This window comes from Opisthocomus hoazin, chromosome 26 (genome assembly GCF_030867145.1).
Source record: "Opisthocomus hoazin isolate bOpiHoa1 chromosome 26, bOpiHoa1.hap1, whole genome shotgun sequence".
In the NCBI taxonomy this organism is placed as follows: domain Eukaryota; kingdom Metazoa; phylum Chordata; class Aves; order Opisthocomiformes; family Opisthocomidae; genus Opisthocomus; species Opisthocomus hoazin.
In genome coordinates this window covers 8,161,979-8,186,305 of record NC_134439.1, presented here as the reverse complement: position 1 = coordinate 8,186,305, position 24,327 = coordinate 8,161,979, and the positions used below count along the sequence as shown (strand labels likewise).

General features: G+C 54.5%; 5 protein-coding genes across 6 annotated transcripts; 2 read left to right on the top strand and 3 right to left on the bottom strand.

Annotated features, from left to right (window-relative positions):
• The first annotated feature begins 3,687 nt into the window (after nt 1-3,687).
• On the top strand, nt 3,688-3,993 carry LOC142364387 (feather keratin Cos1-1/Cos1-3/Cos2-1-like). Its single transcript, XM_075443868.1, has one exon. The coding sequence runs from the start codon at nt 3,688-3,690 to the stop codon at nt 3,991-3,993; it is 306 nt and encodes a 101-aa protein (XP_075299983.1).
• A 2,078-nt stretch (nt 3,994-6,071) lies between these two features.
• LOC142364413 (feather keratin Cos1-1/Cos1-3/Cos2-1-like) lies at nt 6,072-6,826 on the bottom strand. The gene is made up of 2 exons (XM_075443896.1): nt 6,754-6,826; nt 6,072-6,379 (listed from the first exon to the last, which is right to left on the bottom strand). Exon 2 carries the CDS (start codon nt 6,375-6,377, stop codon nt 6,072-6,074), a length of 306 nt encoding a protein of 101 aa, XP_075300011.1. The 5' UTR covers nt 6,378-6,379; nt 6,754-6,826.
• Nucleotides 6,827-11,591: 4,765 nt separating this feature from the next.
• LOC142364386 (feather keratin Cos1-1/Cos1-3/Cos2-1-like) lies at nt 11,592-11,897 on the top strand. Its single transcript, XM_075443867.1, has one exon. It carries the CDS (start codon nt 11,592-11,594, stop codon nt 11,895-11,897), a length of 306 nt encoding a protein of 101 aa, XP_075299982.1.
• A 5,486-nt stretch (nt 11,898-17,383) lies between these two features.
• Nucleotides 17,384-23,876, bottom strand: LOC142364412 (feather keratin Cos1-1/Cos1-3/Cos2-1-like). 2 transcript variants are annotated; one of them, XM_075443895.1, is made up of 2 exons: nt 23,847-23,876; nt 17,384-17,710 (listed from the first exon to the last, which is right to left on the bottom strand). In XM_075443895.1, exon 2 carries the CDS (start codon nt 17,687-17,689, stop codon nt 17,384-17,386), a length of 306 nt encoding a protein of 101 aa, XP_075300010.1. In that variant the 5' UTR covers nt 17,690-17,710; nt 23,847-23,876. The 2 variants fall into 2 exon arrangements, with proteins under 2 accessions (XP_075300010.1, XP_075300009.1); XM_075443894.1 differs by lacking the exon at nt 23,847-23,876 and adding an exon at nt 18,018-18,090 and having other exon boundaries at nt 17,384-17,691.
• Nucleotides 23,132-23,918, bottom strand: LOC142364414 (feather keratin 1-like). Its single transcript, XM_075443897.1, has 2 exons — nt 23,847-23,918; nt 23,132-23,439 (listed from the first exon to the last, which is right to left on the bottom strand). The coding sequence occupies exon 2, from the start codon at nt 23,435-23,437 to the stop codon at nt 23,132-23,134; it is 306 nt and encodes a 101-aa protein (XP_075300012.1). The 5' UTR covers nt 23,438-23,439; nt 23,847-23,918.
• Between the last annotated feature and the right edge of the window lie 409 nt (nt 23,919-24,327).

The window sequence follows — 24,327 nt, the reverse complement described above, 5'->3', positions numbered from 1 at the left end:
TTACAAACTGAGGCACAGGAAGTTCCGTCTGAACATGAGGAAGAGCTTCTTCCCTCTGAGGGTGACGGAGCACTGGAACAGGCTGCCCAGGGAGATTGTGGAGTCTCCTTCTCTGGAGATATTCAAGACCCGCCTGGACAAGGTCCTGTGCAGCTTGCTGTAGGTGACCCTGCTTCGGCAGGAGGGTTGGACTAGATGACCCACAGAGGTCCCTTCCAACCCCTACTATTCTGTGATTCTGTGATTAGCTGGCTTCGATGGGTCTGCTTTTCTCAGGCAATGCTAGATTTGATGCCCACCCAGTGCCGGGAGGGCTCCCCCTCCATCCTTCAAGTATTTCAGAGGGCACAGCAGCCTGCGAGTCCTTGTAGGTGAAGACTGAGAGAAAGCAGGCGTTGACTCCCCTCTGCCTGCTCTCTGGCCAGTCTTCAGGAAACGAGCCGCCCCGGTCAGCAGTGGGGGGTTATTTTCCTCCATCAGGCTTTAGCTAGCCTTGTAGGAGTCGATCTTGCTCTTGATGCTTCTTGCCTGTTGCTCTTCAAGCCCCTCATCTCGTCAAGCTTAGGAATTCTTTCCTAATGCCTCCTTTGCAGCTCATCCCTCCTTTACCTCCAGGATGCTGCCTTCTGACGATGGTGCTCTGCCTTGAGTACCCCGCTTAGCCAAAGCTGATCTGCTGAGACATCTGTTTGTCTTCCTGAGTATTGGGCTGGACGCTTCTTGCTCTTGGACCATGAGGCGCCTAAGGGACTGCCAGCTTTTCTGAGCTCCCTTGTGCTCCACGGGTGCCTCCACGTCGTCCTACCTACCAGCTGCCTGACTAGGATAAAGTCGGCATGCCTGAATCCTGGGTGCTCTACTCTGCTACTCGCTTTCCTTTGTCCCATCAAGCCTTGAATTCCAGTGTTTCTCAGGTGAGATCTCCAAGGCTGCCTTTCATTCCAGTGTCGCCAACCAGTTCTTCCTTCTCAGGGGCAGCTGCGCAGCACCCATCTTTTAGCCGTGGCAGAATCACAGGATCCTTGAGGACGGAAGGGACCTCTGGAGCTCATCTCATCCGACCGCCCCTGCTCAAAGCACGGTCAGCCTTTGGAGGATGCTCAGGACCAAGTCTTGTGAAGCTCTCAATACCTACAAGGACAGAGGATCCACAACCTGTGCGGGCGACCCCAGCTGGTGCTTGACCACCCTCACACTAACAAAGTCTTTCCTTATGTTTCTGTGGAATTTCCCATCTTTCAACGCGTGCCCATTACCTCTTGTCCCTTCACTGGATAGGTCTCAGGAGAGTGTGGCTCTGTCTTCTTGACTTTCTCCCATCAGCTCTTTTACCCATTGCTAAGAGGCGTGCCGCGGGGCTTTCTTGCCTCCCAGCTGAACAATCCTACCCCTCGCAGCTCCTCCTCCCTCAGGTCTCCAGACTCTTCATGGGCTTCGTGGTCCCTCGCTCGACGCATGCCAGTATGGCTGTACCTGTCTTGTACTGGGGAGCCACAGAGTGGACAGCGATTGTGGTCTCAGCAGCACTGAGCCAAGAAGAGGGATCACCTTTGGCAACGTCATAGCAATGATCTTCCTAAGGCAGCCCAGGCTGCTGTCCGATGCCATTTCTGCGTGGGCGTGGGCTGCCTCGTGGAGTCGTCCAGGACTCCCGTCCTCTGCTGCAATGCTGGTTTGCAGCCCCTCAGCCGCAGCCCGTAGTGGTGCAGGAGGTTCTTTGTCCCCCACAGCAGGACTTTGCATGAAGGGCTGAAACAAGATTGTCCCCAGTCTGGAGCCCTACGGGGCACGAGGAGTGAGCGGCCTCTCCCTGGGCTTTGTGCAGCTCACCACAACCGCTGCAGACCAGCAGCCATGCCAGATTTGAATGCCGTGCACTGCCCTCTTCCACAGCTTGTATTTTGTCAGTTGGTCTGTCAGAATTGTTCTTGGAGACAGCATCGTAGGCCTTGCTTAGATGAGATTAACAACATTAGCTGCACTTCCCTTACCCGCCGGAGCCAGGCACATTATCAAAGAAGGCCGTGAGGCTGGCCATGCCTGCTTTCCCCTCCGTAAATCCGTGCTGACCACTCACCATCACCTTCTTGTCCTTTCACCTTGTGAAGTGGCTTCCAGGATGATTGGCTGCATCACCTTTGGAGACATCAAGGTGCATCTGACTGGCCTGTCGTTCCCTGCCTGGCTCTTACTTCATGCCCTTCTTCAAGTCAGGAGGACCACTGGCTTTCTTCCAGTCCTCAGATGCATTCCCTGACTGCTGGGACTTTCAAAGTGAGTTGAGAGCAGCCTTGCAGTGACACCAACCAACTCCCTTGGGGGCATGCCAGGAGGTTGCGTGCACTCCAGTCAGTGCAATCTGTTGAACTGTTCCCACACCTGACCCTCCTCTGCTGTGGGTAAGTCTTCCTTGCTCCCAATGTACCGAGGAATGTCAGGAGCCCAAATTCTTTACAATAAATCCATCAAGGAAAGGCCAAGGCCACGGGCCCTTTGAGTGCCTCCACCTTTCTAGTGTCCCCTGTCCTCAGTGAAGCTGCCCCGTTCACTGCTGGGCTTGCCTTTGAGCAAGCCTTGGTTTTACTCCAACATAGCTGGAAGGAGACCTTCTTCTTGACCTGCATATGGTTTGTCTGATTGAATGCCAGGAGGGCTTTGGCTTTTCTAACTCCAACCGTGCATAGGCAGAGAGCCTGGCAATGGTTCTCCCTAGAGCAAAGGGCATCAAGAGGAAGACACCTGAGGAGGCACCATTAAGATGCAGAGCCTGGCTGCCCAGGGATGCAATGGCCAGTGACTGTTGGAGCAAGCTGAGAGAGCGGAAGGAGAGACAAGCATGTGGCACGTCATTAAGAAGAGGAGCCTTTGGGTACTCTGCTGATGTGTGCAGCATGGGGCAGGGCTGAGCCTCATGCTGTCAAGGGAGTTGCAAACAATCACACTTCACTTCCCCAAGGCAACATCCCCTGCATTCACGGGACCCCTCAACCACCTAGGAGGCATCTTCTGCCCAAACTGACACAGTCCTGCACGGGATATCCTTGAGCGTCTCATCCCAGCACATGAAAGGAGCCTGCCTGTCAGACCAGGCATGTCAGAAATGAGGAAATGAAATGGCAGTGTTGATGGCAACCAAAAGACAACTTGTGCCATTAGGTAGGATATTTTGCTTTGGCGGTGAGTCTGTTGGAAAATTACTGCGTGCGTGCAGTGACTGTGGGCCTGGGGCGGTGCAGGAGCAGTATAAATGCAGGCCGTTCTCCTCACTCTCTCATCCATTTCTCTCACCTCCACCCGTTGGGAACAAGGTGAGTTTGAAGCCCTTTGTCCTCCTCCTCCTCCTCCTCCTCCTCCTCCTCCTCCTCTGGGATTTCTGAGCACATACCTGTCCTGTGCTGGGTGTTACAGCTGCTTGCCATGGGAGAGGGAAGCGATCAGAATGTGCAGCATGGAGAGTGTTTGTGGCTTGTCTGCGGTGCATGCTGAGCTATGGGCTAGGTGGGGACCTATGGTTCAGTTGGGAAGAGGGGAAGGAGAAACCCATGGACCTCTCTGCAGTGCATCTGACTGTCATCACCTGTGTGTGGTTTGGCTCCCTTGTGGTGGAGTGGCAGGCTGCTCCTCACGCACCCCTCCGGCTCTGCTTCCCCCTGCCCTCTCTCGCAGGTGCCCCTCCAGCCCTGAGACATGTCCTGCTACAACCCGTGCCTGCCATGCCAGCCCTGCGGCCCGACCCCGCTGGCCAACAGCTGCAATGAGCCCTGTGTCAGGCAGTGCCAGGACTCCACCGTCGTCATCCAGCCCTCCCCCGTGGTGGTGACCCTGCCTGGCCCCATCCTCAGCTCCTTCCCACAGAACACCGCCGTGGGATCCTCCACCTCCGCTGCTGTTGGCAGCATCCTCAGCTCTCAGGGAGTGCCCATCTCCTCCGGGGGCTTTGGCCTCTCCGGCTTTGGCAGCCGCTACTGCGGCACGAGGTGCCTCCCCTGCTAAAGCAGCTAAAGCTGCTGGCGATGGCCCTGGGGAAGGCCCCCAAGGAGTCTCCAGATGGTACCGGACTGGAGACAGAGCATGGTGTTGTTGCTTCCAGAGGGTTGAGCAACCCCAGCCAGCACCCTTTGCAGAAGGATGGGGCCAGCCTGGGCTCTCAGATAGCACGGCCCAAGCTCTTCTACTCTCTGCTTGACCTCTTGCGTCCTTGATCTCTTGTGCCCCCCCGAGCTGTTAGCCCCCACAAAGCCAGCCTAGAGAAGACCTTCTGCCTCTGCTCCCTCTGTGGGGCAGGCAGATGGACACCTGGCAGGATCTCCACTGTGGCCATGGGGCACAGACTCTCGTCTGCTCCAGGGTCTCCCTGCGCTGGGATCTCCATTCGGAGCAACCTTGTTTCCCTCTTGTGACTTATTAAAGTTCCGTTGCATCGTATCGAGCACCTCTGTGTCATCCTTTCGCCTGCAAAAGCTCTCCCAAGATGCCCAGGGAGAGAGATGTTTCTCAGGGGTGTTTCTGGGAGAGAGCTGTTGGGGATGGCTGTGCAGTGGTTGTTACCACAGTGATTGCTGACTGAAAGACTGTGGGTATTCTTTCCAAAGCAGTTGTTCTTCAGAGGCCGGCTGGGCATTGTTCTGCTGGTACGAGGTTGTGGGTGATTGCCTTTGCACCACGTGGTTTTTCTCTTTCCTCCCGTTCCCCTCTTAGACTGTCTTGTTGTCGACCCAAGGGCATTTTGCTCTCTTACTCTTCCAGTTCTCCCGTCATTGGACTGGGACAGTGGATCAAGATACCAGCTGATGGGTGCTTAGTGCTGTTGGCGGTCAACACCCCACACAGGCCCACGCTCCTTCCTTGTCTGTTCTCGGGGCTTCCTGGGAATGCTTTTGGAGACACGGAGGCGGGAAGAGACTTAGGGCTGAAAGCGAGACAGGGAGTGTAGGCTGAGTGTCTCAAAGGCTGTCCAGGAGCTCTCCAAAGCAGCGTGGTGAGCAGCAGCAAAGGCTGCAGAAAGTCTTGCAGGCGACAAAGCGGAGCCTCTGCTCTGCTGCAGGACACAGCTGGGCAAGATGACACATGTCCTCCCAGAGCCCCGAATGACAGCTGGCTTAGTAGCGTCCAGCTCTTTGTCCCCACACATCCTTCAGCCCGTGGGAAGCAGCAGTCGAAAAGCAGCGCCAGGAAAAGGCACTGGTGTGGTAATGCTGTCAAAACAGGTGCAAGTGCCAGCAGTGTTCCTGGACACCAAGTACTTTCATCAGCGTCCTGGGCTATATGAGCAGGAGCGTAGTCAGGACATCGAGGGGAGTGATGATCCCACTGTGTTATCGAGCTTAATCGTAGAATCATTAAGGCTGGAAAAGACCTCTAAGATCATCAAGTCCAACTGTCAAAGCAACGTCACCGTGCCTGCTGAACCGTGTCCTGAAGAACCATATCCACACGGTTTCTGAACACGTCCAGGGATGGGGAATCCGCCACTTCCCTGGGCAGCCTGTTCCAATGCCTGACCACTCTTTCAGTAGAGAAATTTTTCCTAATATCCAGTCTAAACTTCCCTGACGCAACTTGAGTCCATTTGCTCTTGTTCTATTGCTAGTTACCTGGGAGAGGAGACCAACACTTGCCTCACTACAACGGCCTTTCCGGTAGCTGTAGAGAGCGATAAGGTCTCCCCTCAGCCTCCTCTTCTCCAGACTAAAGAATCCCTGGGAAACAGCTTGATGAGGAAAAAGAAAAGGTGTGCGCGACAAAGTGGATGGTAGTCACTGAATCACATTGGATAATCCTATCCTGACAAAAAACAGGCAGAAAAAATGTTGCAAGCAGAGGGTCACTCGATTCGTGACTAAACATACTCGATGCAAGGCCTGTGTTAACAGTCAGTGCAAAACCATGCCGAAAAATCCCCTTGCAAAAAACCTGCCCTGAGCACCTTGTGTCTGCGTGGGCATCTTGGGAGAGCTTGTGCAGGAGAAAGAATGACACAGAGGCGCAGGCTCGGATGCATCAGAATTTTAATGAGTCAAGGGAGGGAGAGGAGGTCGATCCGAGGGGAGGCCTCAGTGCAGGCAGCAGCTTTAGCAGGGGAGGCACCTCGTGCCGCAGTAGCGGCTGCCAAAGCCGGAGAGGTCAAAGCCACCGGAGGAGATGGGCACTCCCTGAGAGCTGAGGATGCTGCCAACGGCAGCGGAGGTGGAGGATCCCACGGCGGTGTTCTGTGGGAAGGAGCTGAGGATGGGGCCGGGCAGGGTCACCACCACGGGGGAGGGCTGGATGACGACGGTGGAGTCCTGGCACTGCCTGACACAGGGCTCATTGCAGCTGTTGGCCAGCGGGGTCGGGCCGCAGGGCTGGCATGGCAGGCACGGGTTGTAGCAGGACATGTCTCAGGGCTGGAGGGGCACCTGTGAGAGAGGGCAGGGGGAAGCAGAGCCGGAGGGGTGTGAGAGGAGCAGGCTGTCACCACATCATAAGGGAGACAAGGCATGAGCTGGAGACAAGAGGCAGGGGAACTGTAGGCCTACGGGTTTCTCCTTCCCCTCATCCCAAAGGAGTGCTGCCAAGAACAAGCAAGCTGAGGGAGGTCCCCGCCTAGCCCATCACTCACCTCAATGAAACCCCTGCCTCTCTCCATTGCACACCACCTCTCTCCTTCCCTCTCCCACGGTAAGCAGCCCCATGACCCTGCCTAAGACACGGTCTGTTATAGAAATCCCTGAGGAGCAGGACAAGGAGGAGGAGAAACGGCTCCAAGCTCACCTGGTTCCCAAGGAGATGGAGGCAAGAGGAGTGGATGAGAGAGTGAGGAGAACGGCCCGCATTTATACTGCTCCTGCACCGCCCCAGGCCCACAGTCACTGCATTGAGGCAGTAATTTTGCAACAGACTCACCTCCAAAGCAAAATATCCTACCTAATGGCACAGGTTGTGTTTTGCTTTTCATCAAGACTGTCATTACATTTCCTCATGTCTGACATGACCATTAGGTGACAGAGGCTCTTCTGAAGTATTGGGATGAGAGGCCCAAGATTTCTCTCCTGCTTGGCCAGAGGCTCCTGTGCCTGAGGACATGCCCCAACCTTCTACCTCTCTGCCTACCTCCCTTCTTGCTCCAGCAGTCACTGATCATTGCCTCTAGAGGCAGGTGGGTTGCGCTACTGGTTTCAGATGCCTTCGCCCAAGGAAAGCTTCTCTTTGCTGGAGACGTTTTCTGGTTTCTTCTGCAAATTTGTCCCCTCTTGCGGCAATCACTGAGGGTCCAAAACCAGTGCTGTCAGCAGGCTTGTGGAAGAAGAACATTGTCATCCCCAAAGCCCTGATTCTTCAACAAGCGCTGTGGAGCCGGGTCCCTCGCCTCCAATTAGCAGAGAGGTGTTCCGGGGTTTGGCACAGCGTCTTGTTCCTCCCACCGTCCTGCCACCACCAGGCACTTTGGCTGTGCGCTTTGGACCCTGACCTGCATGACACCCACAGGCCTGGCCACTTTTCCAATACACGCTGACCATGCTGTGACCACCCCCAAGCTGTGGGAGTGCTGGCAAGAAGGTCAGGCTGAGGGTAATGGCCGCTGGGTCTGCCTGGAGCTGCGTACTTGGTTGCAGCCCAGGGCTTGTAAATGGCTTGCCCGGTGCAGGGGTTGAATTGCCCTGGCCGTAGGGGAACTGAGCCCTGCGTGGGACATGGACCGGCACACAGCATGCACGCCTAGCTTGGCATTACACCAAAAGGCTGAGAGACGGCCAATCCAAAATGAGAGTGTGACTCGCCATGGGTAGGGAGAGTCTATCCCAGGAAGCTTGCCTACTGAAGGCATTCCCTTGCCCTCCTGGCCCGTGTCCCGGCTACCTCCATGCCTGCAGGCTGGGGAAGTGTTTCACCTCTTTGATGTAGTCTGAGAGCTGCTTTTGTACCCAGGGCCCTTCTGAGCACATCCCCTCCCTGAGCATCCATCCTCAGGCACGTGGCGCGGCATGGTTTGAGGGCTCTAAGACTTTAGCGTAGTTTGGTCTTCAGTCCATATTGATGCATGAGATTCATCCTTTCTGGGTCAGGACTTGCCATTTGTCACCTTGCCGAATGCCGTGAGACTCATGTGGGCCCAGTCCTTCAACCGGTCTAGGCCTCCCTTTACAGCAGCCCTGCCCTGGCGCTCATTATCTGGCTTCGATGGGTCTGCTTTTCTGAGGCAATGCTAGATTTGATGCCCACCCAGTGCCGGGAGGGCTCCCCCTCCATCCTTCAAGTCTTTCAGAGGGCACAGCAGCCTGCGAGTCCTTGTAGGTGAAGACTGAGAGAAAGCAGGCGTTGACTCCCCTCTGCCTGCTCTCTGGCCAGTCTTCAGGAAACGAGCCGCCCCGGTCAGCAGTGGGGGGTTATTTTCCTCCATCAGGCTTTAGCTAGCCTTGTAGGAGTCGATCTTGCTCTTGATGCTTCTTGCCTGTTGCTCTTCAAGCCCCTCATCTCGTCATGCTTAGGAATTCTTTCCTAATGCCTCCTTTGCAGCTCATCCCTCCTTTACCTCCAGGATGCTGCCTTCTGACGATGGTGCTCTGCCTTGAGTACCCCGCTTAGCCAAAGCTGATCTGCTGAGACATCTGTTTGTCTTCCTGAGTATTGGGCTGGACGCTTCTTGCTCTTGGACCATGAGGCGCCTAAGGGACTGCCAGCTTTTCTGAGCTCCTGTGTGCTCCACAGGTGCCTCCACGTCGTCCTACGTACCAGCTGCCTGACTAGGACAAAGTCGGCATGCCTGAATCCTGGGTGATGTGCTCTGCTACTTGCTTTCCTTTGTCCCATCAAGCCTTGAATTCCAGTGTTTCTCAGGTGTGATCTCCAAGGCTGCCTTTCATTCCAGTGTCGCCAAACAGTTCTTCCTTCTCAGGGGCAGCTGCGCAGCACCCATCTTTTAGCCGTGGCAGAATCACAGGATCCTTGAGGACGGAAGGGACCTCTGGAGCTCATCTCATCCGACCGCCCCTGCTCAAAGCACGGTCAGCCTTTGGAGGATGCTCAGGACCAAGTCTTGTGAAGCTCTCAATACCTACAGGGACAGAGGATCCACAACCTGTGCGGGCGACCCCAGCTGGTGCTTGACCACCCTCACACTAACAAAGTCTTTCCTTATGTTTCTGTGGAATTTCCCATCTTTCAACGCGTGCCCATTACCTCTTGTCCCTTCACTGGATAGGTCTCAGGAGAGTGTGGCTCTGTCTTCTTGACTTTCTCCCATCAGCTCTTTTACCCATTGCTAAGAGGCGTGCCGCGGGGCTTTCTTGCCTCCCAGCTGAACAATCCTACCCCTCGCAGCTCCTCCTCCCTCAGGTCTCCAGCCTCTTCATGGGCTTCGTGGTACCTCGCTCAACGCATGCCAGTATGGCTGTACCTGTCTTGTACTGGGGAGCCACAGAGTGGACAGAGATTGTGGTCTCAGCAGCGCTGAGCCAAGAAGAGGGATCACCTTTGGCAACGTCATAGCAATGATCTTCCTAAGGCAGCCCAGGCTGCTGTCCGATGCCATTTCTGCGTGGGCGTGGGCTGCCTCGTGGAGTCGTCCAGGACTCCCGTCCTCTGCTGCAATGCTGGTTTGCAGCCCCTCAGCCGCAGCCCGTAGTGGTGCAGGAGGTTCTTTGTCCCCCACAGCAGGACTTTGCATGAAGGGCTGAAACAAGATTGGCCCCAGTCTGGAGCCCTACGGGGCACGAGGAGGGAGCGGCCTCTCCCTGGGCTTTGTGCAGCTCACCACAACCGTTGCAGACCAGCAGCCATGCCAGATTTCAATGCCCTGCACTGCCCTCTTCCACAGCTTGTATTTTGTCAGTTGGTCTGTCAGAATTGTTCCTGGAGACAGCATCGTAGGCCTTGCTTAGATGAGATTAACAACATTAGCTGCACTTCCCTCACCCGCCGGAGCCAGGCACATTATCAAGGAAGGCCGTGAGGCTGGCCATGCCTGCTTTCCCCTCCGTAAATCCGTGCTGACCACTCACCATCACCTTCTTGTCCTTTCACCTTGTGAAGTGGCTTCCAGGATGATTGGCTGCATCACCTTTGGAGACATCAAGGTGCATCTGACTGGCCTGTCGTTCCCTGCCTGGCTCTTACTTCATGCCCTTCTTCAAGTCAGGAGGACCACTGGCTTTCTTCCAGTCCTCAGATGCATTCCCTGACTGCTGGGACTTTCAAAGTGAGTTGAGAGCAGCCTTGCAGTGACACCAACCAACTCCCTTGGGGGCATGCCAGGAGGTTGTGTGCACTCCAGTCAGTGCAATCTGTTGAACTGTTCCCACACCTGACCCTCCTCTGCTGTGGGTAAGTCTTCCTTGCTCCCAATGTACCGAGGAATGTCAGGAGCCCAAATTCTTTACAATAAATCCATCAAGGAAAGGCCAAGGCCACGGGCCCTTTGAGCGCCTCCACCTTTCTAGTGTCCCCTGTCCTCAGTGAAGCTGCCCCATTCACTGCTGGGCTTGCCTTTGAGCAAGCCTTGGTTTTGCTCCAACATAGCTGGAAGGAGACCTTCTTCTTGACCTGCATATGGTTTGTCTGATTGAATGCCAGGAGGGCTTTGGCTTTTCTAACTCCAACCGTGCATAGGCAGAGAGCCTGGCAATGGTTCTCCCTAGAGCAAAGGGCATCAAGAGGAAGACACCTGAGGAGGCACCATTAAGATGCAGAGCCTGGCTGCCCAGGGATGCAATGGCCAGTGACTGTTGGAGCAAGCTGAGAGAGCGGAAGGAGAGACAAGCATGTGGCACGTCATTAAGAAGAGGAGCCTTTGGGTACTCTGCTGATGTGTGCAGCATGGGGCAGGGCTGAGCCTCGTGCTGTCAAGGGAGTTGCAAACAATCACACGTCACTTCCCCAAGGCAACATCCCCTGCATTCACGGGACCCCTCAAACACCTAGGAGGCATCTTCTGCCCAAACTGACACAGTCCTGCACGGGATATCCTTGAGCGTCTCATCCCAGCACATGAAAGGAGCCTGCCTGTCAGACCAGGCATGTCAGAAATGAGGAAATGAAATGGCAGCGTTGATGGCAACCAAAAGACAACTTGTGCCATTAGGTAGGATATTTTGCTTTGGCGGTGAGTCTGCTGGAAAATTACTGCGTGCGTGCAGTGACTGTGGGCCTGGGGCGGTGCAGGAGCAGTATAAATGCAGGCCATTCTCCTCACTCTCTCATCCATTTCTCTCACCTCCACCTGTTGGGAACAAGGTGAGTTTGAAGCCCTTTGTCTTCCTCCTCCTCCTCCTCCTCCTCCTCCTCCTCCTCTGGGATTTCTGAGCACATACCTGTCCTGTACTGGGTGTTACAGCTGCTTGCCATGGGAGAGGGAAGCGATCAGAAGGTGCAGCATGGAGAGTGTTTGTGGCTTGTCTGCGGTGCGTGCTGATCTATGGGCTAGGTGGGGACCTAGGGGCTCTGTTGGGAAGAGGGGAAGGAGAAACCCATGGACCTCTCTGCAGTGCACCTGACTGTCATCGCCAGTGTGTGGTTTGGCTCCCTTGTGGTGGAGTGGCAGGCTGCTCCTCACGCACCCCTCCGGCTCTGCTTCCCCCTGCCCTCTCTCGCAGGTGCCCCTCCAGCCCCGAGACATGTCCTGCTACAACCCGTGCCTGCCATGCCAGCCCTGCGGCCCGACCCCGCTGGCCAACAGCTGCAATGAGCCCTGTGTCAGGCAGTGCCAGGACTCCACCGTCGTCATCCAGCCCTCCCCCGTGGTGGTGACCCTGCCCGGCCCCATCCTCAGCTCCTTCCCACAGAACACCGCCGTGGGATCCTCCACCTCCGCTGCTGTAGGCAGCATCCTCAGCTCTCAGGGAGTGCCCATCTCCTCCGGGGGCTTTGGCCTCTCCGGCTTTGGCAGCCGCTACTGCGGCACGAGGTGCCTCCCCTGCTAAAGCAGCTAAAGCTGCTGGCGATGGCCCTGGGGAAGGCTGCCAGCCACCCACAAGATGGCACCATGCACGGGATGGGGCATTGGGTTATTACTTTCAGAGTGGGTGACCATCTCTAGCAGCCCTCCGAAGGGATGGGCGCAGCCTGGGCTCTCAGGAAGCATGCCCCATGCCTGCCTTTCCCCTCTTCTCCTCTCTGCTTTCCCTCACGAGTCCTTGTTCTCCTGTGCTCCCCTGGGATCCCCACAAAACCAGCCTGGGGAAGACCTGCTGGCCCTGCTCCCTCTGTGGGGCAGGCAGATGGACACCTGGTGGGATCTCTGCCATAGCCATGGGGCATAGATTCCTATATGCCCCTGGTTGTTCCTACTCTGGGGTCTTCGCTCGGAGTAAACTTGTTTACCTCTTTTGCCTCATTATAGTTCTGCTCATCCCAGCCCACATGTCTGTGTCATCCTTCCCTCTGCAGAAGCTCTCGCAAGATCCCCAGGAAGCCACACGTTGCGCAGGGCTGGCTCTGGGAGGGGGTTGCTGGGGATGATTGCGCATTGACTGTTAAAACAGGTTTGCTTGAAGAACACGTAGTTATGCATCGGGTGATTCTCTAATTTCTGAATTTGTGTGTGTATTTGGTCTGAGTATAATTACGTGACGTAGTTCAGCGCCTACCATCCACTTTCTTGTGCACGCCTTTTCTTTTTCCTTGGTAAGCTCAGCAGTGTGGTGCTAGGAGTCAGGGAGGACTATGGTATTGACAAGACGTAGGCACCAGCTTTGCAGGAGAGGCCAGGAGAACCCATCCTAACCTAGAATTCTCAATGGGAGGGATACAGTGCAGTGGGTTTACTTACTGTAGAAAGGTAGTGTAAAATAACAGAATCGTTTGGACTGGTAGACACCTTTAAAGGTCATCTAGTCCGGTCTCCCTGCCATGGGCAAGGATATCTGTAAACAGATCATGTTCCTCAAAGTTCCGTCGAATCTGACCTTGAACGCTTCCAGTGATTGGCTATCCCACCATTCTCTGGGCAACCTTTTCCAGTGTCTCACCACCCTCATCTTAAGAAATTTTTTCCTTTTGTCCGATCTACAGCCACCCTATTTCAGTTTAAAACTGTTGCTCCTCGTCCTATCACTACAGGCCTTGACAAAAAGTCTCTCTCCGACTTTCTTACAAGTCCCCTAGGTTCCTCCTTTTTATCACTGCTGTCCCCTCCCAAATACACAGACCATCCTGTTTGCTTTGACTCCTTGGCTCCAATTTGGCAGACCTTTTTTGGGAGTGAATGAATGTGTGGCCACATTACAAGGATGTCTTTGGTTAGACAGCTAGCTAGCACAAACTGTGTTACTCTCTCTGTGAATCAAGGTCTGTCTTCAAGCCTGGGGAATCTTGTAAGCGGATCTGGTCCCTCTCCTCTCGCTAAACTGACGTGATATAAGTACTTCTCTGTACTATTTTGATTCTATTTTAGTTTTCGTAACTATCATCTGAGCCAAAGGTAACAAATTCTAGGAAGGAGGGCTTGGTGTTATGGTCATGCCTCCTATGCTTATCTTCAACAAGCAGAAATTAATGATTTTTCCAGACAGAGTGGCGTCACCTTCACCTAGTGTGAGTTATCTGCAAGGTAACATGAGAGAGCATGTTATTGCTACAGCTCTAGGGGAGAGCAGAGAGCAGCAGTGACAGACTCTGCTGATGTGAAATCTCACCAAACGGGAAAGTTACAGAGTTTATATGCCAAGGCAGCAGCAAGAACCAGCCCTTTCACTCCTGACTGCTCAGGCAAGGGCCAGGGATGGCAAAGGCTGATGGGAGCTTCCTTCAGCCTCACGTGCCCTGCCTGTGTGCTGCACCCCAGGGACTGTATTGAGGCCGCCTGCTACTGGTTCACTTCCTTCTTGTGATCCCAGTAAAGACGCAGCCCTATTTGTTCACAATGTTTCCATGTGGGTGGATCCCACACAATGTGTGGCCACCTTCGATGTTCTGGCGACAATAGGAAGGGAGAAAGATGACTCCTGTAATGAACCAGGATCATATGGCCGTGGCACGGGTCCCAGGGTTGTATGGTAGGGGTTGGAAGGGACCTCTGTGGGTCATCTAGTCCAACCACCCTGCCGAAGCAGGGTCGCCTACAGCAGGCTGCACAGGACCTTGTGCACAGGTTTCCTCAAGATGCTGTTACTGCTAGAAAGGAGAAGAGAAGACGGAGAGAAAAAAGGCACTTCCTTCCTGACCCCAAAGCCAGCATTCTTCCTTTTTCCTTTCTCCATCTATCCCTCTCTCTCTTACTGTCTCTTCGGATGGATCTGGGAGCAAAGGTTATAGATGTTGTATCGGGCTTACGTGGAAAGATTTCAGTAATGAGGGGGGGAGGAAGGGAGCGGAAGGAGGGGTGGCTTCTCAGAGAAGACACCAGAAGCTGCTCCCATGTTGGATAGAGCCAGTTTCAACTGTCCTCAGAATGGACTTGCCACTGACCAAAACTAGGTCAGTCAGTGACATTGGTAGCACCTCTGTGATAACACACTTCAGAATGGTAAAAAACATTGTGCAACAGCTGAGAGAGAGACAAGAGAAAATGTGAGAGAAACAACCCTGCTAACACCAAGGTCAGTGGATAAGGAGGGGGACGAGGTGCTCCGGGCGCTCACCCTGGAGCAGTCTGCTCCTGAACAAACGCACCCATTGGGAGGGACCCATGCTGGAGCAGTTCATGAAGAACTGAAGACCGTGGGAAGGACCCACATTGGAGAGGTTCATGTGGGACTGTGTCCCACGGGAAGGACTCCATGCTGGAGCGGGGGAGCAGCATGAGGAGGAAGGAGCGGCAGAGGCAAAGCGTCATGACCTGACCACCACCATTACCCACCCCCCTGTGCAGCTCGGGGCAGTGAAAGAGGAGGTAAAAGAGTCAGGAGCGAAGCTGATCTTGAGAAGAAGGGCGTGGGGGGAAAGTAGTTTTAGTCTTATTTATTGGCATGAAATTAAATTATTTTCCCCAAGACAAGTCTGTTTTGACCATGACGGTAATTGGTAAGTGAACTCACTGGCCTTATCTGAATCACAGAATCACAGAATCACAGAATCACAGAATCACAGAATGTTCGGGGTTGGAAGGGACCTCTGTGGGTCACCCAGCCCAACCCCCTGCCGAAGCAGGGTCACCCAGAGCTGGCTGCACAGCACCACGTCCAGGCGGGTCTGGAATATCTCCAGAGAAGGAGACTCCACAGCCTCCCTGGGCATCCTGTTCCCGGGCTCCGTCACCCTCAGAGTGAAGAAGCTCTTCTTCATGTTCAGCTGGAACTTCCTCTGCTTCAGTTTTTGCCCGTTGCCCCTTGTCCTGTCACTAGGCACCAGTGAAAAGAATTTGGTCCCGTCCTCCTGACACCCACCCTTGAGATATTTATAAGCACTTATTAGGTCGCCTTGTTTTTTTGTCATATTTTCTCCCCCTGTCCTGTAGAGTAGTGGGAGTGACAGAGCAGCTTGGTGGGCACCTGGCAGCCGGCCAGAGTTAACCCACTAGAGATGTGTGTCACTGTGGGAGCTCTCTGTTGTCCTGCAGATGTGAATTTTTCCTTTTACAACACAGATGCACCAGTTTCCTGCAAGGACAGTAGGAAATTGGAAGTGCTTTTCCTGTTAACAGTACTAGGATATCCCAGTCTCTCTCACGGCTGACAAGTGTAATGCAGCACACTGTGGCTAGCACTTTCTTCCTGCATGTCAACACCTCCAGGGCTTGCTGTTCCCTCCCTTCCAACACCACTTTGTGAAGTGCTCAGGGACTCGGGAGAAGCCCAAGATGACAGGGAATGGAAACCAAATCCCAGGTCAGGGCCACACTCACAGTAGGCTACACAGGGCTATTTCGACCTGCTCTCATTGCATGGTTCCAGGGCCTGAAAGAAACTGGTAAATGCTCCTCCAGGTCCAGCAGACCTGTGTCAAAATCTTTTCTAGTCTCTGCAGAGGACTTTTTCCCACAACACAGAAAGGAGGGATTGTTCTCAGATCGAGCATTTATGAAGAACAAAAGGGGTCCTGGCACGCAGCTTCCATGGGAAGTGGACCCCTCTTGTGGCTTAACCCGGCAGCCGGCAATTAGGACCCAACAGCCGCCCACTGACCCCTCCCCTTCCCCACCAGCAGGATGGGGAGGAGTAATGGACAAAAGGTAAAACTGTGGGTAAAGATAAAGACAGTTCAATAAGACAACAAAGGAAATACTACTGCTACTGCTGCTACTACTACTACTACTACTACTGAATGTGCAAAATAAACTATATACATTTTTTCTCACCACTCGATGACCAATTTGCAGCCAGTCCCTGAGCAGCGATCGCAGAACCCAGAAAATCGTGAATTTCATGAATTTCACAAAACTCCCAAAAAAGACCAAACTCCTGGAAACGTTTGAACTCCCGGCCAAGAGCGGATTCGAACTCATGGAGCTGAGCCAATTCCTCCCCTCTGCCAGCCAACCCCAATTCATAAAGTGAGCCTGATGTCCATGGTATGGGGTATTTCCATTGGCCAGGTTGGGCTGCCTGACTAGCTAGGTTCCCTCCCTCTTCTCGTACGAAATCCAAAACACAGCAGCAGCACAGAAACACAGAAAACTAACCCTAACCCAGCCAAAACCAGGGCAACCCCCAGCCCACAAGACAGTGGAAATTTCATGGCATGGGAAGGATTGCCAGATGCAGACCAAGTTATCCTGACGCACCACAGAAACACAGTGGCGCTCTGCGTCCACTTTCCCTCCACAAAGCTTCATGGGTGTCATTCAGAGTAAAATCCCTTTTGTATCTGAAATATTATCAGCCTGCTGCTTTTGGAGAAGGCAGAGAAGTTTAGAAAGCAGAGAGTAACCCAATGCATGACTAAGCACACTCTATGCAAGCCTATGTTAACAGTCACTGCACAACCATCCTCAAACACCTCCTTCCAGAACCATCTCTGAGCAACTTGTCTCCACTTGGGCATCTTGATAGAGCATCTGGAGGGAAAAGGATGACACAGAGGCATGGCCTGGGATGCAGCAGAACTTTAATGAGTCAAAAGAGTGAAATGAGTTTGCTCTGAATGGAAGGCCCAGTGCAGAGAGTAAGAGGACCAGATAGGAGTCTACTCCTGATGGCCGTGGCAGAGATCCTTCCAGGTGTCCATTTGCATTTCCCCACAAAGGGAGCAGGACCAGCAGGTTCACCTTAGGCTGGCTTTGGAGGCCTCACAGCCCAGGGGACTACAAGAGAACAAGGACACGGGAGGGAAAGGAGAGAGTGGAAGAGGGGAAAGGCAGGTATGGGCCATGCTTTCCCAGAGCCCAGGCTGGGCTGGTCCATTTGCAAGGAGTGCTGGGGATGGTCAGCCCCCCTGAAAGCAGCAACACAATGCTCCATGCCCAGTCCGGTGCCATTTTGTGTGTCGCTGGGGGCCTTCCCCAGGGCCATCGCCAGCAGCTTTAGCTGCTTTAGCAGGGGAGGCACCTCGTGCCGCAGTAGCGGCTGCCGAAGCCGGAGAGGCCAAAGCCACCGGAGGAGATGGGCACTCCCTGAGAGCTGAGGATGCTGCCAACGGCAGCGGAGGTGGAGGATCCCACGGCGGTGTTCTGTGGGAAGGAGCTGAGGATGGGGCCAGGCAGGGTCACCACCACGGGGGAGGGCTCGATGATGACGGTGGAGCTCTGGCACTGCCTGACACAGGGCTCATTGCAGCTGTTGGCCAGCGGGGTCGGGCCGCAGGGCTGGCATGGCAGGCACGGGTTGTAGCAGGACATGTCTTGGGGCTGGAGGGGCACCTGCGAGAAAGGGCAGTAGGAAGCAGAGCAAGAAGGGTGGGTGAAGAGCAGCTTGTCACCACATCATGAGGGAGACTCTTGCCCTCAGCCCACAAGAGCCCCATCAGTTGCAACCAAGCCATGGAGATCCTCGCCTAGCCCATAGCTCGAGAGACATGCCAGACAAGCCCCAGCCTTTCTCCATACCACGCCTTCTGCTCCCTTCCTTCTGCCATGTCACACAGCTCCAAGACCCACCACAAGACAAAGGGACAGAAGAGGAAGAGGAGGAGGAACTGAGAAATAGGACAAAGGTATTCAGACTCACCTTGTTCCCAAGGACGTGGAGGCGAGAGCACTGGGTGAGAGGGTGAGGAGAACGGCCCACTTTTATACTGCTCCTGCACTGCCCCAGGCCCACAGTCACTTCACAAGGGCAGCAATTTTCCAGCAGACTCGAACTCCAAAGAAATATAAATATATCCTACCTAATGGCACAGGCTGTGTTTTGGTTGCCATCAACAAAGTCATTTCATTTCCTAATTTCGGACACACCCACTGCGACACGGAGGCTCCTTTGAAGTGCCACAATGAAAGACCTTATCATTTCCTGGGCAGGAACACATCAGCAAAGGCAGAAGATGTGCCCCCAAGCGCTGGAGGAGTCCTGTGCAGGCAGCGAACGTGGGCGTGGGGAAATCTGGTGAGGTTGTTTTCAGCGCCCTGCACGGGACAGTGCGCGTATCTTCCTGCCAATGCAGTCCTCTCCTGAGTGCCCAAAGGCTTCTACGAATGAGGACACGCCACTTTCATCTCCCTGCCTGCCTCCCTGCTCACTCCAGCAGCCACTGGTCACTGCCTCTATAGGCACAGCTGGTTTTTAACACCTTCACCCAAGGAAGTTTCTGCTTCTGGGGAGACATTAGCCAATTTCTTTGGCAAAGTCGTCGCCTCCTGTGGCAGTCTCTGGGGGCCCACACCAGTGCCGTCAGCAGGCTTGCAGAAGGAGAATGTTGCCCTCCCAAAGCCTGTGATTCCTCAACAAGCCCTGTGCAGTCATGTCCCTCCCCTCTCACTACCAGAGGGGTGTGCTGGGGCTTGGGACAGTGCCTTGTTCCTCCTGCTCTCCTCACATCACCATGCACTTTAGTCACACACTTTGGATCTGACCAGCACCGCACCCAAGCGCCTGGCCACTTTTCCAAAACACGCTGACCGTCCCGTGACCACACCCAAGCTGTGGGAGTGCTGTCAAGGTCAGGCTGAGGGCGATGGCCGGTGGGGCCTGGCCTGGAGCTGTGTACTTGGGTACAGCCCAGTGCTCAGAGACGGATTTTCCAGGGCAGGGGTGGAACTGCCCTGGCCCGAGGGGAATTCAGACCTGTGTGGGACACAGCACGCAATCCTGTCTTGGCCTTGCACCAAAAGGCTGACGCACAGCCAATCCAAAATGAGAGCGTGAGTTGAGAATGTCTATCCCAGGAAGCTTGCCAACTGAAGGCATTCCCTTGCCCTCCTGGGATGCGTCCCTGCTGCCTCCATGACTGCAGGGCAGGGAAGTGCTTCACCTCTTTGATGTAGTCTGAGAGCTGCTTTTGTACCCAGGGCCCTTCTGAGCACATCCCCTCCCTGAGCATCCATCCTCAGGCACGTAGCACTGCGGGGTCCTGAGAGCCCTCACGTGTTGGGGAGTTTGGGGATGTTTCCTCGCTTTCCTAATGATGCTGGTTTGTCCTCCAGTCTGACGAGTCCTTTGTGGCATGGGAAAGGGGCACGCTGAAGCCCTAATGCCAGGAGAAGAAGCATCGCCAGAGGGGAGATGTTTTCTGCAACCCTTTCTTTCCCTCCGCGGAGCATTCAGGAGAGCTCCTCACCACAGCCTGGTGTCTTTGGCCAGGAAGATGAGGCCTGTGCACCCATTCCCTTCCACCCTCCAAGTGTCTCCCCAGTGCTGACTCTGCCCCCACATGCAGTTCAACCCACAGGAGATTCAAGGGCACTGAGACCATGGCATATTTCAGTCTCCAGTCTGTACAGATGGAAGACGTTCTTCCTTTCCAGGTGCAGGACTTGCCTTTTGTCTTTCTTGAATGCCGTGACACTGCCATGGGCCCATTCCTTGAGCCAGTCTAGGTCTCCCTTTACAGCAGCCCTGCCCTGAAGTACATCAGCTGGCTTGTACGGGGCAACTTTTTTCAGGTAGACCTTTATACAATGCCCACTCGCCGCTGGGAGGGCTCCCCCTTCTTATTTCAACTCTTTCAGATGCTACAGTGTTCTGAGACACCTTGTAGGTGAAGACGGAGCGAGAGAAGGCATTGACTCCCCTCAGCCTGCTCTCTGTCCACCCTTCAGGAAATCAACCACCCCCGTCAGCAGTGGGCCCACATTTTGCTCCGTCAGTCTTTGGCTACTCTTGTAGGGGTCGTTCTTGCTCTTGATGACTGTTGACTGTTCTTTATTCGCCTCGAAATCCTCTTCTTAATGCTGCCCTACGTGCTGTCCAGCACCTTGCTGCAAGGGCGCAGGCTGCCTCATGGTGTCCGCCAGGACACATGTCCTCTGCTGCAAAGCTACTTTACAGCCTGTCAGCCCCAGTCTTCAGTGGTGCGTGACATTCTTCCTCACCCAGTGCATTTCTGTTGGCTAAGCTCATAATATTCCTGTCTGCCCATGTCTCCACCCTGGTGACATCCCTCTGAACAGCAGCGCACCTATCTGCTCTATAAACCCCCTCCTGACCCCACAATTGTGTGTTATCTGAAGACTTCCTGAGGGTGCAGTCCCTCCCACCCTGCATGTCGTATGTACAGCGATTAAACACTATTGACCCCAGCTTAACCACCTGTTGTACCCTAGGAGAGACGGGCTGCCAGCTGGATTTCATGCCACTCATCACAACCCTTGGAGACCAGCAGCCATGCCAGATTTTAATCCCCTGCACTGCCCTCTTCCCCAGCCTGTATTTCATCAATTGGTCTGGAAGGATTGTTACAGCAGACAGCATCAAAAGCCTTGGTTAGAGGAGATTAACAACATTCGCTGCACTTCCCTCACTCACCGGCGCCAGGCACGCTATCAAAGAAGGTCATGAGGTTGGTCAGGTCTGCTTTCCCCTCCATAAATCCATGCTGACCACCCACAATCGCTTTCTTGTCCTTTCACCTTGTGAAATGCCTTCCAGGATGATTTGCTCTACCACTTTGCAGTGACCAAGGTGAGGCTGACTGGCCTGTGGTTCCCTGGCTCCTCCATGCCCTTCTTGAAGACAGGAGGCTGGTTTGCCTTCTTCCAGTCCTCAGATGCATTCCTGACTTTCAAAGGCAGTTGAGGGTGGCCTTGTACTGATACCAACCAACTCCCTTGGGTGCATGTCACAGAATCACAGAATCACAGAATGGTAGGGGTTGGAAGGGACCTCTGGGGGTCACCCAGTCCAACCCTCCTGCCAAAGCAGGGTCACCCAGAGCAGGCTGCACGGGATCTTGTCCAGGCGGGTCTTGAATATCTCCAGAGAAGGAGACTCCACAACTGCCCTGGGCAGCCTGTTCCAGTGCTCCATCACCCTCAGAGTGAAGAAATTCTTCCTCATGTTCAGACGGAACTTCCTATGCTTCAGTTTGTGCCCGTTGCCCCTTGTCCTGTCGCTGGGCACTACTGAAAATAGCTTGGCCTCATCCTCCTTACACCCACCCTTCTGATATTTGTAAGTATATATCAGGTCCCCTCGCAGCCTTCTCTTCTTCAGGCTGAACAAGCCCAGATCCCTCAGCCTCTCCTCATAGGACAGATATTCCAGTCCTCTCACCATCCTCATAGCCCTCCGCTGGACTCTCTCCAGTAGCTCTTCATCTTTCTTGAACTGGGGAGCCCAGAACTGGACAGAGTACTCCAGATGAGGCCTCACCAGGGCACTGTAGAGGGGAAGGAGAACCTCCCTCGACCTGCTTGCCACACTCTTCTTGATGCATCCCAGGATCCCATTAGCTTTCTTGGCAGCCAGGGCACACTGCTGGCTCATGGTTAACCTGTCATCCACCAGGACACCCAGGTCCCTCTCCGCAGAGCTGCTCACCAGCAGGTCCGCCCCAAGCTTGTACAGATGCATGGGGTTGTTCCTCCCCAGGTGCAGGACCCTGCATTTGCCTTTGTTGAACCTCATCAGGTTCCTCTCTGCCCAGCTTTCCAGCCTGTCCAGGTCACGCTGAATGGCAGCACAGCCTTCCGGTGTGTCTACCACATCTCCCAGTTTGGTGTCATCAGCAAACTTGCTGAGGGTACATTCTAACTCTTCATCCAGGTCGTTGATGAAGAAGTTAAACAAGGCTGGGCCCAGTACTGACCCCTGAGGGACACCACAAGTTACCAGCCTCCAACTAGACTCAGCGCCGCTGACGACAACCCTCTGAGTTCTGCCATTCAGCCAGTTCTCAATCCACTTCACCGACCACTCATCCAGCCCACACTTCCTGAGCTTCCCTAGGAGGATGTCATGGGAGACTGTGTCGAAAGCCTTGCTGAAGTCTAGGTAGACAACATCCACGACCCTCCCTTCGTCTACCCAGCCAGTCATGTCATTGTAGAAAGTTATCAGATTGGTCAAGCATGATTTCCCCTTGGTGAATCCACGCTGACTACTCCTGATAACCTTCTTTTCCTCCACTTGCTTGATGATGGCCTCCAGGATAAGCTGCTCCATCACCTTTCCCGGGATGGAGGTGAGGCTGACCGGCCTGTAGTTCCCTGGGTCCTCCTTCTTGCCCTTTTTGAAGACTGGAGTGACATTGGCCTTTCTCCAGTCCTCGGGCACTTCTCCTGTCCTCCAGGACCTCTCAAAGACAAGTTCAGAAAGCAGAGGGTCACCCTAAGCATGACTAAGCATAATCAAAGCAAGCCTGTCTTAACAGTCACTGCAAAACCATCCCAAACAACCCCCTCACAGCTGCTGAGGAGCATCTGTCTCCCTGGGCATCCTGGGAGAGCATCTGGAGGGAAAAGGATGACACAGAGACACAGACTAGGATGCAGTAGAACTTTAATAAGTCAAAAGAGGGAAACGGGGTTGGTCTGAGTGCAGGGAGCACCAGGGACTGAAGAGAGTCCACGCCCTATGGCTGTGACGGAGATCCTCCCAGATGTCCATCTGCCTGCCCCACAGAAGGGGAATGGTCAGCAAGTCTTCCACAGGCTGGCTTTGGAGGCCTCACAACCCAGGGGAGCACAAGAGAATGAGGACACGGGAGGGAAAGGAGATAGTGGAAGAGGGGAAAGACAGGCATGGGCCATGCTTCCTGAGAGCCCAAGCTGTGCCCATCCCTCTGCAAAGGGGTGCAGGCTGCAGTTGCTCAGCCCTTCTGGAAGCAACTACACCATGATCTATCCCCTGTCCGGTACCATCTGGAGAGTCCATGGGGACCTTTCCCAGGGCCATAGCCAGCAGCTTTAGCAGGAGAGGCACCTCGTGCCACAGTAGCGGCTGCCGAAGCTGGAGAGGCCAAAGCCCCCGGAGGAGATGGGCACTCCCTGAGAGCTGAGGATGCTGCCAACAGCAGCGGAGGTGGAGGATCTCACGGCGGTGTTCTGTGGGAAGGAGCTGAGGATGGGGCCAGGCAGGGTCACCACCACGGGGGAGGGCTGGATGACGACGGTGGAGTCCTGGCACTGCCTGACACAGGGCTCATTGCAGCTGTTGGCCAGTGGGGTCGGGCCACAGGGCTGGCATGGCAGGCACAGGTTGTAGCAGGACATGTCTCTGGGCTGGAGGGGCACCTGCGAGAGAGGACAGGGAGAAGCAAGGCATGAGGGGTGCGTGAGGAGTAGCCTCTCACCAGATCTCAAGGGAGAAAAGCCACAAGCGGGAGACACGAGGTGGAGGTGTTTGAGGGAGGCCCACAGGCTTCTCCTTCCTCTCAACCCAAGGCAGCCCTGCCAAGAGTAACAAAGCCCAGGGAAATCCTTACCTACCCGTAGCTCAGGAGACATCTCAGACAAGTCCCAGCCTCTCTCCATGCCACACCTTCTGTTCCCTTCCCTCTCCCATCACAAGCAGCCCCAAACCCAAGCATAGGACCCAGGTGCAGGTATGTGCTGAGAAATCTCAGAGGGGAAGGAGGAGGAGGAGAATAATGAAGAGGAGGAGAAAGAGCTTCAAACTCACCCTGTTCCCAGGGAGAATGAGGCAAGAAGAGTGGATGAGAGAGTGAGGAAAACAGCCACTTTTATACTGCTCCTGCACTGCCCGAGGCCCAGAGTCACTGCATGCAAGCACAGACGATGCGGAGAAGGCAGAGCTACTAAATGCCTTCTTTGCTTCAGTCTTCAGTGCTAAGACTGGCCCTCAGGAATCCCAGGCCCCGGAGGTAAGAGAAGAAGCCTACAGAGAGGATGACTTTCCCTTGTTGAGGAGGACTGTGTGAGGGATCGCTTAAGTGATCTGGACGTCCGCAAATCCATGGGGCCCAATGGAATGCACCCACGAGTGCTGAGGGAGCTGGTGGATGTCATTGCTGAGCCTCTCTCCATCATCTTCGAGAGGTCCTGGAGGACAGAAGAAGTGCCCGAGGACTGGAGAAAGGCCAATGTCACTCCAGTCTTCAAAAAGGGCAAGAAGGAGGACCCAGGGAACTACAGGCCGGTCA

Excerpts from the sequence above, each read along its gene's own strand:
- LOC142364387 (XM_075443868.1), top strand. The coding sequence starts at position 3,688 with ATGTCCTGCTACAACCCGTGCCTGCCATGCCAGCCCTGCGGCCCGACC.
- LOC142364386 (XM_075443867.1), top strand. The coding sequence starts at position 11,592 with ATGTCCTGCTACAACCCGTGCCTGCCATGCCAGCCCTGCGGCCCGACC.
- LOC142364412 (XM_075443895.1), bottom strand. The coding sequence starts at position 17,689 with ATGTCCTGCTACAACCCGTGCCTGCCATGCCAGCCCTGCGGCCCGACC.
- LOC142364414 (XM_075443897.1), bottom strand. The coding sequence starts at position 23,437 with ATGTCCTGCTACAACCTGTGCCTGCCATGCCAGCCCTGTGGCCCGACC.
- LOC142364413 (XM_075443896.1), bottom strand. The coding sequence starts at position 6,377 with ATGTCCTGCTACAACCCGTGCCTGCCATGCCAGCCCTGCGGCCCGACC.